Raw genomic sequence first — 13,176 nt, forward strand, 5'->3', positions numbered from 1 at the left:
AATAATAAATTGGCTGAGAATAATATAAGATACATTTAAAAAGAACATAAAATCTTAGTATTTTTTTATTTTTAAGGATCTATCTATCATTATAAAATTATGCAAATCAAATTATTATAAAAAATATTTTATGTAATGTAAAAATTAATTATTATATATATTAGTTAATAATTTTTATTATTTAAATTAATTGAATACTAATTTTATGCTTTTTAGTTTTAATTAACATATATGATATATCTAATATTTTTTTATTATTTTTGTGCTATTCCTGTGCGATGTGTAACAGTCCAGACCACCCGCTAGCACGATATTGTCTGCTTTGGCACACAAGGCCTCACGGTTTTGCCTTTAAGGGAGGCGCTGGCACATCAATTCGAGTTATGGCTCTGATACCATCTGTAACAGTCCAAACCACCCGCTAGCACGATATTGTCCGCTTTGACACACATATATGATATATCTAATGTTTTTTTATTATTTTTGTGCCATTCCCGTGCGAAGTGTAACAGCTCAGACCACCCGCTAGTACGATATTGTACGCTTTGGCACACAAAGCCTCACAGTTTTGCCTTGACAATAGGGATGCTAGCCGAAGCCCCCCACACTCACTCATCAAAATGCATCATGCTAGGGAAAGGTATCCACACAGAGCCCAGCGCCCTCGCTGGCACATCGATTCGGGTTCTGACTCTGATACCATCTGTAACAACCCAGACCACCCGCTATCACGATATTGTCCGCTTTGGCACACAAGGCCTCACGGTTTTGCCTTTGACGATAGAGATGCTAGGCGAAGCCCCTCCACACTCACTCGTCAAAACGCGTCATGCTAGGGAGAGGTATCCACACCCTTATAAAGCATGCTTTGTTCCCTCCCCAACCGATGTGGGACCTTACACGATGCACGGGTAAATGAACTAGTATTCTAATATTTATCAATAAACATGTGATAATTTTCCTACCTGATATCTTTGAGATTAATGAATGACTCTCATCAATCATTACTTCGGTTGTTCACAACTTTTTTTTGGAAGGAAAAAAAAAAAGCAGCTTGGTAAAAAAGCAGCTTGTTCATTAAGAAATTCCACATTTGAGCTTCGTTTCTCTGTTTCTGTCTCCCTTCCTATAAAGTTTTTCCTTTCTTTTTTGGGAGGGGGTGGCGCAGTCGGTGGAGTCGGTGGAAAAGTTTTCTCTATAAATACTGCTTTCTTCCCTCCCCTCTCGTTCACCTCTCGTTAACAATACAAAAACATTCACCTCTCGTTAATAATACAAATGGAGTTAGAACAAATACTGAAATTGATTCTGATCTTGGATGATCTTTTTAAGATCACCATGGCGCTGATCGACTCCACCTTCGTCGGTTTCACATTTGCAGCAGCCGTGTCGCCGGACAACTCCGTATTTGATTCCAAATGCCAAGCCACTGTAAAAACAGTGGTAAATGCAATTCTCTTTACTGCTGTATCATTCCTTTTTCTCAGTTTTTGCGCCATTGCCTCTAAGTCAATGAGAAGATCCTTGACTTACTATTCTGAGATGAACCGAGTTCCCGCCTCTGTTATCTACATACAGCTTAGTTTTATTGTCATTCTGGGGTTCTTTTACTTTGGTTTAATCTTTTTATCAGTGTCAATGATCAATATGATCCAGATTCGTCTGGGATTGATATCCAGTTCGAATGACCCCCCCGCTTCTCGTTGTGTTAACTGATTTTATATGGGAAGTTCTATGGTGGTATTGGTTTTGGTGACTAAAGGTGGCATAAATTTGACTAACAAATAAAATATTGACACATAACAAAAAAAATAAATCTAAAACTAAAATAATTTTCTCATTCTTATAATTTCTTATAATTATTTTATTTTTTAATTATTTTTATTATTATATTTTATCAAAATAAATTTTTTTATAATTATTTTTTATTTTTGTAATTTTGAAAAACTAAAACCAAAATAATATTCTTTCTCTTATAATTTTTTATGATTATTTTTAAATTAACACCAAGAGGGAGAATATCATTTTGGTGTTAGTTTTTCGAAATTACAAAAAAAATTATTATAAAAAATTATTTTTAGAAACAAAAATAATAATAAAAATAATTAAAAAATAAAATAATTATAAGAAATTATTTTGATAAAAATAATCATAAAAAATTACAAGAGAGAGAATCATTTTTATTTTAGATTTAATTTTCTTGCCATATGTCAATATGTTACTTGTTAGTCAGACTTATGCCATCCTTAGCCACCAAAACCAATGCTACCATAGAACTTCCCTTTTATATTGGTGCTTAGTATCCTCTTTCACTTTGGCACTAACTTTGTCAATTATATCTCCTAGACTAGAAGAAGTAGGGATTTTTTATTTAAATATGATGAGAAAAGTGGTGTAATGCAGATAAATTATAATTTAGAAGTGTGATACTGAGTTATGGGATGTTATTTTAAATTCTGAAATCATATGCTTCTTTCATATTAGAGGGTATTTTAAATTAGTTTTTTCCTGTTATCTGCTAATTGATTCCCTCTCCGTGTTTTTTATGTTTTTTAAATACTCGTACCTCGTAGAAATCCTCAAAGAAATGAACATTTAATTGTTAAAAACTTGTCAATACTTAAGCTTACATCATAAGGAGCTCTTAATACATGGAAGAATATTTGTGAAATACATGTGTAAGTGTTGTACAATATTGTAACCCGAGGCAGCAACATATGATTCTCTGATGAGAAATGGTTCACAGACTTGTATTTTTGGCTTGTTCACTATCTGGAAGATAACACCAAAAAGGAGAAAAAAAGGAGGAGGGAGATGAGAAACACACCATTGGCAAGAGTGTGGCCGTCCAATGAATATGCAAGTTAGCACTCAGCAATAGAGTATTTAGTTAACATAGATCATTCTATTGTTAAAAATTTTAAAAATGAAGGAATAATTTACATTACTATAATTTTTTTATAATTAATAATAAAGTTCAGGTTATACAAAATTTGAAACTAAATACTTGCAACTTAAAAGCAATAATAAATTGGCTGAGAATAATATAAGATACATTTAAAAAGAACATAAAATTTTAGTATTTTTTTTATTTTTAATGATCTATCTATCATTATAAAATTATGCAAATTAAATTATTATAAAAAATATTTTATGTAATGTAAAAATTAATTATTATATATATTAGTTAATAATTTTTATTATTTAAATTAATTGAATACTAATTTTATGCTTTTTAGTTTTAATTAACATATATGATATATCTAATATTTTTTTATTATTTTTGTGCCATTCCCGTGCGATGCACGGGTAGATGCACTAGTATTCCAATATTTATCGATAAACATGTGATAATTTTCCTACCTGATATCTTTGAGATTAATGAATGACTCTCATCGGTCATTACTTCGGTTGTTCACAACTTTTTTTGGAAGGAAAAAAAAAAGCAGCTTGGTAAAAAAGCAGCTTGTTCACTGAGAAATTTCACATTTGAGCTTCGTTTCTCTGTTTCTGTCTCCCTTCCTAAAGTTTTTCCTTTCTTTTTTGGGAGGGGGTGGCGCAGTCGGTGGAGTCGGTGGAAAAGTTTTCTCTATAAATACTGCTTTCTTCCCTCCCCTCTCGTTCACCTCTCGTTAACAATACAGAAACATTCACCTCTCGTTAACAATACAAATGGAGTTAGAACAGATACTGAAATTGATTCTGATCTTGGATGATCTTTTTAAGATCACCGTGGTGCTGATCGACTCCATCTTTGTCGGTTTCACATTTGTAGCAGCCGTGTCGCCGGACAACTCCGTATTTGGTTCCAAATGCCAAGCCACTGTGAAAACAGTGGTAAGTGCAATTCTCTTTACTGCTGTATCATTCCTTTTTCTCAGTTTTTGCGCCGTTGCCTCTAAGTCAATGAGAAGATCCTTGACTTACTATTCTGAGATGAACCGGATTCCCGCCTCTGTTATCTACATACAGCTTAGTTTTATTGTCATTCTGGGGTTCTTTTACTTTGGTTTAATCTTTTTATCAGTGTCAATGATCAATATGGTCCAGATTCATCTGGGATTAATATCCTGCTCGAATGACCCCCCGCTTCTCGTTGTGTTAACGGTTTTATATTGGTGCTTAGTATCCTCTTTCACTTTGGCGCTAACTTTGTCTATTATATCTCATAGACTAGAAGAAGTAGGGATTTTTTATTTAAATATGATGAGAAAAGTGGTGTAATGCAGATAAATTATAATTTAGAAGTATGATACTGAGTTATGGGATGTTATTTTAAATTCTGAAACCATATGTTTCTTTCATATTGGAGGGTATTTTAAATTAGTTTTTTCCTGTTATCTGCTAATTGATTCTCTCTCCGTGTTTTTTATTTTTTTTAAATACTCGCACCTCGTAGAAATCCTCAAAGAAATGAATATTTAATTGTAAAAAACTTGTCAATACTTAAGCTTATATCATAATGAGTTCTTAATACATGGAAGAATATTTGTGAAATGCATGTGTAAGTATTGTACAATGTTGTAACCTGAGGCAGCAACATATGATTCTCTGATAAGAAATGGTTCACAGACTTGTATTTTTAGATTGTTCACTATCTGGAAGATAACACTCAAAAGGAGAAAAAAAGGAGGAGGGGGATGAGAAACACACCATTGGCAAGAGTGTGGCCGTCCAATGAATATGTAAGTTAGCTCTCAAAAATGGAGTATTTAGTTAACAAAGATCATTCTATTGTTAAAAATTTTAAAAATGAAGGAATAATTTGCATTACTATAATTTTTTTTATATTTAATAATAAAGTTCAGGTTATACAAAATTTGAAACTAAATATTTGGAACTTAAAAGCAATAATAAATTGGCTGAGAATAATATAAGATACATTTAAAAAGAACATAAAATCTTAGTATTTTTTTATTTTTAAGGATCTATCTATCATTATAAAATTACGTAAATCAAATTATTATAAAAAATATTTTATGTAATGTAAAAATTAATTATTATATATATTAGTTAATAATTTTTATTATTTAAATTAATTAAATACTAGTTTTATGCTTTTTAGTTTTAATTAACATATATGATATATCTAATATTTTTTTATTATTTTTGTGCCATTCCCGTGCGATGCACGGGTAGATGCACTAGTATTCCAATATTTATCGATAAACATGTGATAATTTTCCTACCTGATATCTTTGAGATTAATAATGACTCTCATCGGTCATTACTTTGGTTGTTCACAACTTTTTTTGGAAGGAAAAAAAAAGCAGCTTGTTCACTAAGAAATTTCACATTTGAGCTTCGTTTCTCTGTTTTCGTCTCCCTTCCTATAAAGTTTTTCCTTTCTTTTTTGGGAGGCGGTGGCGCAGTCGGTGGAAAAGTTTTTTCTATAAATACTGCTTTCTTCCGTCCCCTCTCGTTCACCTCTCGTTAACAATACAAAAACATTCACCTCTCGTTAATAATACAAATGGAGTTAGAACAGATACTGAAATTGATTCTGATCTTGGATGATCTTTTTAAGGTCACCGGGTGGCGCTGATCGACTCCATCTTCGTCGGTTTCACATTTGCAGCAGCCGTGTCACCGGACGACTCCGTCTTTGATTCCAAATGCCAAGCCACTGTGAAAACAGTGGTAAGTGCAATTCTCTTTTTTTTGGTGACTAAGTGCAATTCTCTTTGCTACTGTATCATTCCTTTTTCTCAGTTTTTGCGCCATTGCCTCTAAGTCAATGAGAAGATCCTTGACTTACTATTCTGAGATGAACCGGGTTCCCGCCTCTATTATTTACATACAGCTTAGTTTTATTGTCATTTTAGGGTTCTTTTACTTTGGTTTTATCTTTTTATCAGTGTCAATGATCAATATGGTCCAGATTCGTCTGGGATTGATATCCAGCTCGAATGACCCCCCGCTTCTCGTTGTGTTAACCGGTTTTATATTGGTGCTTAGTATCCTCTCTCACTTTGGCGCTAACTTTGTCTATTATATCTCCTAGACTAGAAGAAGTAGGGATTTTTTATTTAAATATGATAAGAAAAGTGGTGTAATGCAGATAAATTATAATTTAGAAGTGTGATACTGAGTTATGGGATGTTATTTTAAATTCTGAAATCATATGTTTCTTTCATATTGGAGGGTATTTTAAATTAGTTTTTTCTTGTTATCTGCTAATTGATTCTTTCTCCGTGTTTTTTATTTTTTTTAAATACTCGTACCTCATAGAAATCCTTAAAGAAATGAACATTTAATTGTAAAAAACTTGTCAATACTTAAGCTTACATCATAATGAGTTCTTAGTACATGGAAGAATATTTGTGAAATGCATGTGTAAGTATTATACAATGTTGTAACCTGAGGCAGCAACATATGATTCTCTGATAAGAAATGGTTTACAGACTTGTATTTTTGGATTGTTCACTATCTGGAAGATAACACCAAAAAAGAGAAAAAAAAAAGGTATTTTTGGATTGTTCACTATCTGAAAGATAACACCAAAAAAGAGAAAAAAAAAAAAGGAGGATGGGGATGAAAACACACTATTGGCAAGAGTATTGTCTTAATTTGTGGTCGTCCAATGAATATGTAAGTTAGCACTCAGTAATGGAGTACTTAGTTTGAGAATTATATATTTTAACTATACTATTACATAATAACAGGATAAAATTCTTAAGTTAATAAAAGTTGCAAATTTAATAGTAATTAACCTCTAATTTTTCACTACAAATTTTTACACTTTAGACTATCTTTTTCCTAACATGACCAATTTGCAAAGGGAAAGCAACTATGAACACAACGAGACAACAATAAAGACAAAAGATTTCATAACTTGACCATTGAATTCACCTTCAGTTCTGTCAAGAGGGTTACAACACAGAAATCCTCTACCTCCTCAATTTTTTCCCCTCAATAACATTGTCTCTGAAGAAGTTGCATTTAAATTTGATTTCAGCCTTCATTTCATTGAATGAATTCTTTGCCAGTAAATAGTGGCCAGAAGTAGAGTTACAAAGTAGGCAGAGCTATCATCAAATGACAAATCTGCCCTGAGCCTCTTAACAAAGAGTTACACTTCCTATGGCAACAAGAAACTTAACCCAACAAGCAATCACTACTACTACATCTCGGTGTCTAGAAATAGAGATTAATGTTACAAAATAAAAATTTCATCCTCTAAAAAGACCCGTGGTTAATGCCTCATTGGTATCTGACCAAGTGGGACACAGTGTAACAGTTAAATCTAAAATATTGAGAACTTAGTATGCTAAAGTGCAACCCCCCAAATATTACTCCCCAATGCCCTAAAGAGCATCAGCTTCTGCAGCTGCTGCATGAAGAAGCTCATCCGGAGTCGCTGCCGGATCAAGATCCCAGCACTTTTCAGGCAAATTTTCTGCCTCCCCCTTCAGCAACCATGATGGCACTTGGTGCGAAAAGCGCAACATTTCTCTCCTTGGTATCCATCTAATGGCACTTTTATCTGTATTCCTTTGATAAACTGTTTTATATCCGGTCAGCTTGATAAGGGGCGAAACGCAAACACCAAGTTCCTCAGAGTAATCATCCAGCACTTCCACCATTTCATACTGATGCCTCACTTCATCTGGAGTAGATCTGTTCCACTCTGGTGACCAATTTCGATAAACAGCCCAAACATCTCCACTTCTGGGATATAGGCGTACACAACCACCTCGACCAGCCTTCTCCTTACTCAAAAGATGGGAGAAGATGTTAACTTGGTCAACAACATCAGAATTCCATGCCCTGAAATTTCCACAAGATTTGGTAAAACCCGAATCAAGCCAGTTTACCGAGCCAAACTCACTATCAGTTTTGGAACTTAAGTAACTAATGTGAATCTTGAATGGATCAACTGAGATAATCTCACGGATCAGGCAATATAATCGTGGCATTCCATCCTCCTCATCATACAAGGCCCATATTTGCTTTGGCTTGAAGCATTCCTCTGACCTATCTTTATCGAAGTCATGGAAGTCAGAATCTGGGACAGTTATAGCGGCTGGACCAATTTTCTTGCGCTCTACTTGATGCCCAGAAGCATTCAGAACTGTTCTTCTACATGTCTCCCTTTTTACTTGACCATCTTCAGCTTGAGATTTTTCTCTTGCACTGACAGCTGCTGCAGCAGCAATTTCGGAAGCCAACTTCATCTCTTCCAGTTTCTTTCTAATTTCAGTCCTGGCCTTCTCAATCAATAATTTTCTCGCATCAAAAGCTGGTGCCATGGAACACTGCTTGGTTTGAACTTCACTTCCACATGAAACCTTCTGGCCTTGTCCAAGGCTTTCATTGCCATTAGCCAAAATTGATTCAGAAGCACATTTTGACCCCATTTCAACATAGCCATTTTTAAAATTGGCTGCCGCAACTACTTTCCTTTTCTTGTCTGGTCTACTCATCTTAAGATCCTGTTGTTCATTATAAACAAACGACACATCTGAATTTGCGTTGATCGCAGTCTCAGCCACACGATGCATCTTATCAACTGATTTGATTTTTGGTCTTCCCCTCTTCACACTTCCATTGGTTTGATAAACAGAATCAGTAGGTAAGGTCGTTGGTCCATTTTGATTCGCATGTCCAGAAGAGCCCCACTGAAATGAAACATTTGAAACGTATTCATACCCATGGCCAGAATGGTATCCTGCGACCCCGTTGCCGTTGAAATAGGTCGCTGCAGTGGTTGGGACATACGTAACTCCATCATAGGAATGACTTCCATACCCATTTCCTGGCACATAGGACCAAGGACAATATGGAAATGAACCATTTGCTGGGGCAGCCCCAGTTTCAACAGCAACAAAAGTGCCACGACAGTTCTTACACGAAAGTTTTTTATTCACATACTTGCGCAGATACTCATACTGAACTTTACAAGAGGTGCAAATTGTCCAAAAGGTGTCGTGCCTACCATGAGAAGTCGGCAAATTGGAACTTTTGCTATAACCTGTAGCATGGGGAGAAGACAAATTTGTCTGAGTAATCCCACCCATCTGTCCATTTCTCTTGAGGTCATATGTACTGCGCAAAGCACTATCTGACAGCCAAGTCCACGCCTCGGAAACAAGCTTAAATGCCCCATCAGCTCCCACACATTTGTTCTTATCAGGATGAAGCAACACAGCCATCTTCTTGTACTGTCTCTTGACAGCCTCTTTATCAGCAGAAGGTTTCAATCCAAGAATCGAATAATAATCTAGTTCACCATTGTGTTTAATCTCAGAAGCAATGTAAACCTCAAATGTGGTCACCATTTGAGATATACCCTCCAATCCAGGACATAGTGTCTTAGCTTTTATGGCATAGTTTTTTGCGCCTGCAAAGTCTCTCTGAGCAAATCGCTTCTCAGCAATCTCTATTGCTTTGAGTGCCTCCTCTTTCCCCGCTTCCATCTAGGAACCAAACCACTTCACAGCTGAACTCTCAAACAGAAACTATGACCAACCCAGCATCGTCTCCAATATCATGTATAACCTTGTTTCCATGTCTGACAACACGTTTGGAATAAACTAAAAAAGTAAGTACACATATACCCTAAATCCAAAAACACCAATTCATAAGCATATATGAACATAAATTTGAAATCAGGTGCACCAAAACGCCCTAATTGTGGGCAGAAACAACCAAAACAACACGGATCATGCTCTTTACTTAACTACCTAAACATATAATACTCAATCCTCCACATAAAATCTATAAAACAATGACGGAAAAATAGAAACCTTACTTTCCCATCTCTTCCCTAAACCTCCCTAGAAACTAAACAGTTCCAATTTCAAAAGCCAACAATTCATTTATATCATGAAACCACTCCAAGAGTGACGGAAATGATCCAAAAAGATCCATCTTTCAATTAACAACCAAATTCAGCTAAATTTGATATAGCCTAAAACTTTTACACATAGATCGAAAATATACAACAAAAGCCCCAAAATTCACATCCGTAACCTATTCCCAAAAAATAAAAAAGCACAATAATTAAAGCTAAAAAGAGAAAGAGCAGAAAGAAAATACTCACTGGGATTGGAACTTATAATGGGGTGTCGAAGAAGATCTAGATCGCCACGTGTACTTGGGAGATCGAGCAAAATTGAGCTGAGCTAAGTGCACTAAAAAACAGGGAAACACAGAACCCGATTGTATGGTGTGTGGTTAATAGTAAAGGTGAAGCCTTTGCGATTGAAAAATTCTAAGAAAAGTGCGATTTGAATGGCTACCGGAAGATCCGAAGTGGGTCCGACTCGGCGGTGTTAGTGGCGGCGGTGACGGCGGCGATGAGATATTGAATAGGAGCTTCCGACAAACGCCGATTTCGAAAGCAAAGGTAAAGGGAAAAAAATGAAAATAAAAATAGGAAATTTTTTTTATATTGTTTATGAACCATGAAAACAATGGAAGAATGCCTAACAATAGAAGAAAGCCTTGATGATGTCCTCAATTCAGCGGGTAATTATTATTATTATCATCATATGAAATTATTTTAATATTTACTTTTGGTAGGAATTAGATGTTAGACAGTATGTTATGGTTGGTGCAATGTTGGATGATGGTTTGGAGAGTTTTCAGTCATAGTCTGAATGCTCCACAATTTTTATTGATTTTTAGTTTGACTAATTTTTTTTATTATTATTTTTGTAAAAACAAAAAAAAATATTTTCTTCATTTCATTAATAGTGTGTGTTATATTTTATTTCGTTTATAATTATGTGATATTTTGATAAAAAAAAAATATATTGTGTGTTTGTTCTGTTTACACCAAATTGATAATGGTTCAATGACAAAAAAATATGTATGTTTTGTTAACTAAATATATAAAATATTAATAGTATATCTTTTGTTGTAAAATAAAAATAGAATATACTCCTTTTCGTACGAATTATTCAAATTAGCAAGAAAATTCCCAGAAGATAACTCCTGATCACATATTTTTTTTGTGTTGTGGACTGTTGTCTGATACATGATTCATGTTTTATTTGCATTTAAATTAAATTTATTGAAAAATAATTAACGAATATTTTATAATATGTAAATAGAGTATTGATATTGATTTTTTTTTCCTTTGAAGTTAAGCGAAATTTTGTCAGAGTATCTTTTCATTGTCAATTGTGACACTAATATTTTATATGAAGTTTAGAGATATTATTTCACTTGTATTTTTATTTAAAACAAAATCAATATATAACAAATTAAAAAGTAGTGTTTGTAATATTAGATGATTTGGAGAAAAAAGTTATTGTAATTTACCCATAGATATATCAATTGAGACTTGCTACACATACAAGTCTTTTTGACATACAAGTTTATACAAGTTAATCCTAATTCAATAAAATTCACTTTTATAATGCAAGGAAGAAGAGGAAGAGTTTTGAATTATATAGAACTTATCAATACACATACATAAAAATTCTTAAACAATACAATATAAATAACTTGTATGGACTTGTATGTGTAAATGACTTGTATGTAGAGAATAATCCATATCAATTATACACGTAATAGTACATCATTTATTTTTTGGATTATATATGAACTTGAAAATGATAAATTTGTTGAATGATTCACCTAGCTTATTTGAATTTCAAATTATTACTTTCTAATTTGGAACATAAAACTTTCTAGTTACACAAATCTAAAGTTCTTTTTAACTTGCATTTACAAATTTTTTTTTTTTTTGGTCAAGCATTTACAAATTCTGAACTCGTAATTTCTTTTTAACTTTTGGGCTAGCCACAACCATTTAAGTGATTGATTGGGCTAACCCTAAGGGCCCAAAGATATTTGCTAGTTTCAGCTAAATATTAATTGTTATAATTGTATTCACCAACCTCAGTGTATAGTTCACATTTTCAGATTTTCCCCCTAAAAAGTAGCATCTGAAGTTTAAATTTTATGAATGAGTAAAATTTTGTTCAAGCTGGCTTAAGCCTAACTTTTATCTGCTTTTATCATAATAATCACCCTCAAAGCTTAAACATTTAGATATATAATAAAATCTAACTTAATTAGCCTCACACACACCCCCTTTTAAATATCCTACTTGCTTTCATTACTGTTGTTGTAATAATGTCTCCTACCTTTTTTGTATGAACATATGCCTATACTATACTACTAGCTACCTAGTTAGCCATAGTTTTATTTGGACATTTTCTCTTCTTGTGATACTATAGTAGGATTTCTCTTAATAGTGTAAGTGTTGTTGGGGCCTTGCTTCATTTGCTTTTTCCAAAAATAAAGATCAACAAAATAATATATCGCCGAATGAAAGCAAAGAATATTCCAAATGACATTGAGATTTGAAGTCTTTGTATATATTACTTTACAAACCTTTTCTTAATTATTAATTACCAGATTAGAACTATTCTTGTAGCTATTGGTCAGTTAAAATTCTTTTAGCCCAGTAGCATCCTATGATTCTAATCTCAACTTTGTGTTATTTTAATTTGTAAGGGGTATTTTTCTTAAAAAAAAAAATTAAGAGTGAAATTCGAACCCAAAACCTTTAGGTGAAAATAAAAAAATTACGCAATTATCCTAATTCCTATCATTGAAATGCTTCTAAACAGAATACTTAGATTAAAAGTTTCATCAAATGTATATATCAGTGTATGTATCATAGTGTAAAATTTTGACTAGAGTTAGGTGCAAACTTTTTTAGGTTGGAATGACAGAGATTTGCGCTCCATTTTATGTCCTCAGCACTGCTAATAAGTTCTATAAAATGTGTTTAAAAATATAATTTCTATAAAAATAACAGAAAGGCAAATGCTATATGTGAGAAGAAGAAGAAGAAATAATGAGCCTATCACATTCAAGTAGTTGACCAAAAATAGTGGTAAAAAAAAAAGTTTAGTTTGTTTTTCTACTATTTACAGTACTACTTGTTGAACTGAAGCTCATGCTTTTAGAGTTTCTTGTTTTCCTAATTAACAAGGCCTTAAGCCTTAAGAATGTAAACAATATCTGACTATACTTGCATAATTGCATAGTACTAATTAACTAGAAACATTTTCTGTCCAAACAAAAGAGAAAAAAAGAATAAAAGAAAGAGAAAAAAGTACTAATAAAGCATTGTTATTTTGAAGCTTGTATTGATTAGTAATAATAGTAATTTTATATATAAAAGAAAAAGAATAAATAAATAAAATAGAC

The 13,176-nt window shown here is 33.1% G+C and overlaps 2 protein-coding genes across 5 annotated transcripts in view; both read right to left on the minus strand.

Annotated features, from left to right (window-relative positions):
• Positions 6,816–10,385, minus strand: LOC107609141. Of its 4 annotated transcripts, none has more exons than XM_016310986.2 (3): positions 10,245–10,378; positions 10,046–10,136; positions 6,816–9,514 (listed from the first exon to the last, which is right to left on the minus strand). In XM_016310986.2, the coding sequence occupies exon 3, from the start codon at positions 9,417–9,419 to the stop codon at positions 7,308–7,310; it is 2,112 nt and encodes a 703-aa protein (XP_016166472.1). In that variant the 5' UTR covers positions 9,420–9,514; positions 10,046–10,136; positions 10,245–10,378; the 3' UTR covers positions 6,816–7,307. The 4 variants fall into 4 exon arrangements, with proteins under 4 accessions (XP_016166472.1, XP_020962504.1, XP_016166471.1 ...); XM_021106845.1 differs by having other exon boundaries at positions 6,816–9,526; XM_016310985.2 differs by having other exon boundaries at positions 6,816–9,526; positions 10,046–10,385.
• LOC107608386 (F-box protein SNE-like) overlaps positions 13,080–13,176 on the minus strand; it is a 799-nt gene continuing 702 nt past the window's right edge. The window contains exon 1 of the mRNA XM_016310189.2: positions 13,080–13,176. This exon is cut by the window's right edge and continues 702 nt beyond it. The gene's annotated coding sequence lies outside the window, so the exon portion shown is untranslated.

Source organism: Arachis ipaensis, chromosome B07, assembly GCF_000816755.2.
Source record: "Arachis ipaensis cultivar K30076 chromosome B07, Araip1.1, whole genome shotgun sequence".
Lineage (NCBI taxonomy): Eukaryota > Viridiplantae > Streptophyta > Magnoliopsida > Fabales > Fabaceae > Arachis > Arachis ipaensis.